Here is a 5,849-nt window from a genome sequence, read left to right as displayed (position 1 = left end):
ACTTTCAACCTAGCCCAATCCCAGTGCATGTTTGAAACGAAAGAGGGAGAGAGACAGAGAGAGAGAGAGAGAGAGAGGCAAAACTGTGTTTTTCTCCAACCAAATGGAAAACTGATGTCATGATGGGCTGAGGCTCTAGCTGAGTTGCAAAGCTGTGATGTCATAGGGTCCAAGGGTGCAAAAGATGGTCACTAAGTGAGTTACACCATCTTCTAACATACTAATTATGGGCCTGTGGTAAGTTAACAAATCATACCAACAAAGACACACACACAATGACATTTGTCATTCTCATCCTCATCCTCATCTTTGCACCCCACACCATGCAAAACCAAAACACCATTCTGTACTAACTTGATGGCATGCAAACTGGTTTTATATTATTCTTAAAGCGACATGCCTATGGCATACTATAATATGTATGTCTTCACAGTATGATAATTCATGGTTTATTTGGTATGCTAGTATTTCATAGTGTGACTGATTTGACAAATTGCATTAGGACTGAACACAGTTAGAGGTGCTATTTGATAGACCCCTCCACTGCTACCTCCTACCTCAGGCTTTCCAGAGGGGAGATCTTACTTTAACTGACTCCTGTAACCCTCCCTGTCTTGTAATGGGACACCTTCCCACCTAGCTGGCAAACAAAAATCAGGACACCCATTCCAACAAAGAGAATCGACTCCTATGGTGAGATGGTATCACTGATGTGATGTAAAAATGAATAATAGATAGGATAGGATGGTATAGAAAAACGATCACACTAATGTCACCATTCAGATCCAACACACACACACTCGAGATACAGTATAAGTAGCTGTCATCTGAGACTGGTTTTAGAAAACATTTGCACATGCAGGGCTGATCCTGCCACATTTGGTGCCTTTAGCAAGTTTTTGCTCATGCTACGTTTTACTAAAAAAAAACACACACACACTCACCAACTGTTGAATAACTCGTTCAACCAGAGTTGAAAAGGACAAATGTTCCTTCTCCCTGTTGTCATAGACATATTTAATCAGTTTGGGGATGACCTCCGTGTCTGTCTCCGATTCAAACTTATAACCTTTGGAGTTCTGAGGGTTGGGAGAAGAAAGAAAGAACATGAGATACCTCCATGTAGCCTGCAGCGGCAGGACAATACACATGACACGCATGCCCTTTCTGTACGCAGGATTTAGGCCTTTTCATTGTTAACACTTGCTCTGTCAGTTGCACAACAAGTTATACCAGCCAAGAAATATCTCTTGAATATGTTAAGACACTATGCAGGTTTTAAGGTATGTTTTTGTACATTAGTTTTTTTTTTTTTTTTAAGGGTATAGTCATGTATATTCCCATATCATTCCCAGTTGTGTTACTTGATATGTTAGTCTTCTTAGAAAAAAAGGACGTCCATAATGCCAAACAGAAATAAAAAGTCCTGATCATATGCCAGACACACAGTATACTGATTTGTAAACAATACAGTTCTTAAAGTCATTGCATTGCTGATTTTAATAGTCAACAGTGATACTTACACTACAAAAATTCCTAGAATTCAAAATCTAAGTGAGATAAATAAGCTTAAATCAAGGGATATATACTTATTTTTCTAACATTTGCTTATAACAAGACATTTTTGCACTTTTTTTTGCACCGTTTTGACCTTATTAAGTGAAAATCTTCTTGTTCTGTTGGCAAAGTTTCTCGTTTTGTGGAAATACTACTTAAAGGTGCTCTAAGTGATAACGTGCAATTGAAACTCTCCTAAATGCGCATCTCTTCTGTGATTTGCTGGAACAGTTTGTTATGTTTTTATGGGCTAGGTTTGCCCAGGTTGTTTTTTTTGCCGTTTTTGGAGCCTGGGCTGTCCACAGAGATCGCGTTTTTTTTTACAGTGTATTCAGGACACAGACAGCTAGCGGTTAGTTTGATGTTTGCAGTAAATGACATAAAATGTTTTAGCCTAAAAACGTGTGGCATCGCTTAGAGCACCTTTAAAATAAGCATAATTTTCTGGCAAGATTTGCCAATAGAACAAGAAGATTTTCACTTAGTATGAGGCAAACAAAACTTAAATTGGCAAACTTGTCTTGTAATAAGCAAATATTGGAAAAATAAGTACTGAATTTTTTCAGTATAAATAACAGGGAAAAAAATGCCCTTACCAGGTACTTCTTCAATTCTTTGTAGTTGGTGATGATTCCATTGTGGATGACTACAAACTCTGATGGAAAAATACTTAGTCAGTCATGTCTATCATACGTGCCAAATAATCCTTTATAGTACCATGCCATTTTCTATCGTTTGATAATAAAACATTATTACATTGCCTACTTCCTTTAGTATTAATCATTCTATTTCCTACAGCATAAGCCACTGGCAATTCCTTTTTCATACTTGGCCTACTTTCAACTCACAACAAAGCATAACTTGAGTTCTTGCTCTGGTTCATGCACACATCCCATTCTCAGCACTTCACTTAAGTAAATTATTGTAAAAACAAATCCATGGATGCTACTAGGAAAGAAAAGGCTACTAAATTCTTAAATACAAGCATAGATAACAATAAAACATACACGTTTCACAGAGGCATTAACTTGTTAAGTGTTCATAAGTATGTGAATAATTAAATGTTACCATTATTTTTGTCAGATCGGTGAGGATGGCTGTTAATGGGACTGGGTTCTCCATGCGTTGCCCAGCGAGTGTGAGCGATACCAAAGTGGGTCTCTAACTCCTCCTGAAGGTCCATGGAGTCTCCATCTGGTTAATAGTAGTAACATTTATGCATTATGCAGTTTTGACCATTTTACAGTCCTGCTATATCATACTACCATTCTATGGTCAGGGGAAAGAGAGATAACACGCTTGTTGTTGCCACCAACTGCTTGCTGCCCTGACAAAACAATACATCTTAAAGTTCCTTCAAAATAAACCAAATTACTGTTTGTTGCATAGCAAGTCTCTAAGCTGTTAGCAACTTAGATTATTAGTTCTAAACAAAATTATTTAAGATACGATATTTTACAGTATACTATAAGTACCAACTTGTAGGAGTTATAATGCTAGGCCATGCTAAGCCCATTACAATTAATGCACTGATACTGAAATGAATGAACAGGGTAACTATGCACACATAACAGGCTTACAATTTTATAAATACAATACAAATTCATACAATATGACTCTTCGTCCTAGCTGACAACCAATGAGGAAGTCAGTGAATTCATTGAACAATTGATGAAGTCTGAACAAGAAAGTTCTGTTCTGTGCAAACACCCATGCCGAGGGACTAGAAATGGGGAATCTATAGATGTACTTATTGAGGACTTCAATGACTTGATCTCTGAGCCAAGTATTCCCAAATGTAAAAAGATAGCAAATACATGGATAAATACATGCAATATCAGTTTGTGAACAATGTGACCATAAGCAATGCTATATTGGCCTTACTGTAGAGCGCCTCATCCAGAGCCTTAACCTTGCCCTTCTTCTTGATGAGGCAGATGTTACTGTTTGCATCCTTGTTTGTGGTCTTGCCTGGACTATCCACTGCAATGCCTACAAGCCAGCATGGATACAGTTGTGAAACACACAGAAGGGAATGCCCATGTCTATAGGGAGCAATGACTTCTGATTGGGCAACAACGCTGCACAGTTAAACAAATGAAATACTTCCAAAGCAAACATTAACAAGGTAGGAAGACAGCCGTAGAATATTGAGAAAAATGTCTTAATGTATGGTATTAAGAAGGTGTTATTATATAACATATAAAGCACATATTTAACGTTTCAGGCATTTCTCCTATGGCTTTGAATCATACACACACAGCAAGGTTAATATGTTACATGGAGTTTAAACACACAGTTGTTTGGCTTGACATCTGTCATACCTGCTTGACTTGCTCCTAACAGGAAAATTGAGAAGGCCGTTTTAAACGTAGGCATCACACTTTTTTTGGGGCTCAAATAAGTCACACAGAGAAGATGCTTTGCATTCTTTAGTAGTTACTTTGCATTCTTTCGTAGAATTAGGCTAGGAAATGTACTGTAGTATTTCCTGTATTCCATGGCTCCCAGCACTTTCATCTTAAGGGGTGGTTTAGGCTATTCATTCTTTGTACAGACATTAGATGTCTTTGCTATTCTGTCCACAGTGAAAACACTGCCAAAGGCATTGCAATATGTGTCTAGGAATTACAGGAATACTAGAGGTACTAAACTGTCACTGTCAGCTGTGGATGAAAGCATGAAGCTGTCCACTCTTTATTAGAAAGAGTACAGTTTTATTTGAATTCACAGGACAACAACGTTGGACAACAAGGGAACTGCATTTCCTGATAGATGGTAGGAATATAACCCCCAAAAAACAACACTATATTTGGCCTGAATTTGAATGCACTCAACTGTCTGAAGTTTTGACAAGGCCGAAGCTACATTTCATTTCACATTATCTGCAGACAAATCTCTTGTGTGATGGTTAGTTAGATCAAGTGAAGTCTCACCAGCGGAATCATATCCTCTGTATTCCAGCCTCTGGAGCCCTTTCACCAAGGTGTCAAAGACCTCCTTCCTTGTGCGGGGCACTTGATAATTCAGGTAGGCAAATATTCCTGTGGGAGATATAGAAACGATTAATATTCTGTCACACTCCACTCCATTTCTGATCATTACACTTTGGTGGTTTGTTTAAAACAATGATATATATCTCAACTGTCATCAAGAAATAGCCTACTGAAGCAGTTAAGATTAGGTTATATCAGGTTTAAGCCAACACTGTCAACACTGCCTATGTCCTGTTGGAAGCCAACACATTTTCATAATGGACTGAAAGCGACACACGCTGACAGACATAGTATACAGTAGGCTAGAGAGAGAGAGAGAGAGAGAGAGAGAGAATATGACTACATCGAGACACAGAACTCTTGTCATGTAACGTGGCGTCTGGATAAGCCTAGCCTACGTTTTTCTATTCAAATTTGAACCACATTTGCTGGACAGTAACTTCAAACCCGGACAGAAGCGTATTAGCTCTATAAGTAGGCTATTTGTATTTCAACTTAATGCACGTTGAGAAGTTTGCCAACTCAACGTAAGAACTTAAGAAAGAAAAACTTAGAAACACTAAATCCTACGTGAGATAGCATATCTTTTGTAAATGGGTGAAAGGAGCAAGCCGCCTTCACAAACAAGCAGGCTTTACAAGAGCTGCCGTAACACCTGAGAGGATGGAGGAGTGACACGTAGCGCCCAGTGAGTGTAGCCTGAATTTCTGGTAGCCTATCTGCAGCGCTGGGCATTCCAGTAGGAATAGCCCATGTCCTCATTTGACAGAAAAGTATTAGAAACGTATCAATACAGCGACATTAAAAACCACTGACAAAATGTTGTTTCCTTACAAGACTTGGCGTCTGAGTTATTACCAAATCTTAGATAAGTCTTAGTCTTGATGTCTGGATATAAGTTTGTATCTTACCGCACATTATGTTGTCCTTCTCTTAAACTGTATAAAAGTTCGTGGTCCTGTACACTCTGTAATGCCTTTGATGCGCAGCTCTTCCTTAGTGTCCACAGTGAGATCTTGGTATGCTGAGTGACAGCATTTGTGCAGAGCGGGTTCTTTAGCACCACAACTCCACCCCTTTAGCATAATTAAAACACCTTCCGAGAATGATTGCTATTCACCTGATTTAGTTATCGTCATAGTTACAAGGAACTTTTTCATTTCCATTTTCCAAAGCCTGGCTTAAAGGTGCCATGTGTAAGAATTGAGGTAAAAATATCCAAAAAATTAGCTACACGCATCAAAAGAATGAGAAGAAATAAGGGCGATGATGTCATTAAAAAAATGACAAGGTATA

The 5,849-nt window shown here is 38.4% G+C and overlaps 1 protein-coding gene across 2 annotated transcripts in view; it reads right to left on the bottom strand.

Moving 5' to 3' along the window:
- Positions 1 to 5,573, bottom strand: part of LOC125286786 (glutamine--fructose-6-phosphate aminotransferase [isomerizing] 2-like) — a 20,302-nt gene extending 14,729 nt beyond the window's left edge. For both annotated transcript variants that reach the window (XM_048232062.1, XM_048232063.1), the window contains exons 1-6: positions 5,465 to 5,573; positions 4,494 to 4,601; positions 3,442 to 3,549; positions 2,626 to 2,751; positions 2,154 to 2,212; positions 945 to 1,079 (exon numbers count right to left, since the gene is read on the bottom strand). In XM_048232062.1, the coding sequence (XP_048088019.1) occupies positions 945 to 1,079; positions 2,154 to 2,212; positions 2,626 to 2,751; positions 3,442 to 3,549; positions 4,494 to 4,601; positions 5,465 to 5,471 (543 nt within the window). In that variant the 5' untranslated portion in view covers positions 5,472 to 5,573. The remainder of the gene's footprint in view (positions 1 to 944; positions 1,080 to 2,153; positions 2,213 to 2,625; positions 2,752 to 3,441; positions 3,550 to 4,493; positions 4,602 to 5,464) is intronic.
- Between the last annotated feature and the right edge of the window lie 276 nt (positions 5,574 to 5,849).

Source organism: Alosa alosa, chromosome 21, assembly GCF_017589495.1.
Source record: "Alosa alosa isolate M-15738 ecotype Scorff River chromosome 21, AALO_Geno_1.1, whole genome shotgun sequence".
In the NCBI taxonomy this organism is placed as follows: Eukaryota; Metazoa; Chordata; class Actinopteri; order Clupeiformes; family Clupeidae; genus Alosa; species Alosa alosa.
This window is presented reverse-complemented; position numbering and strand designations above follow the sequence as displayed.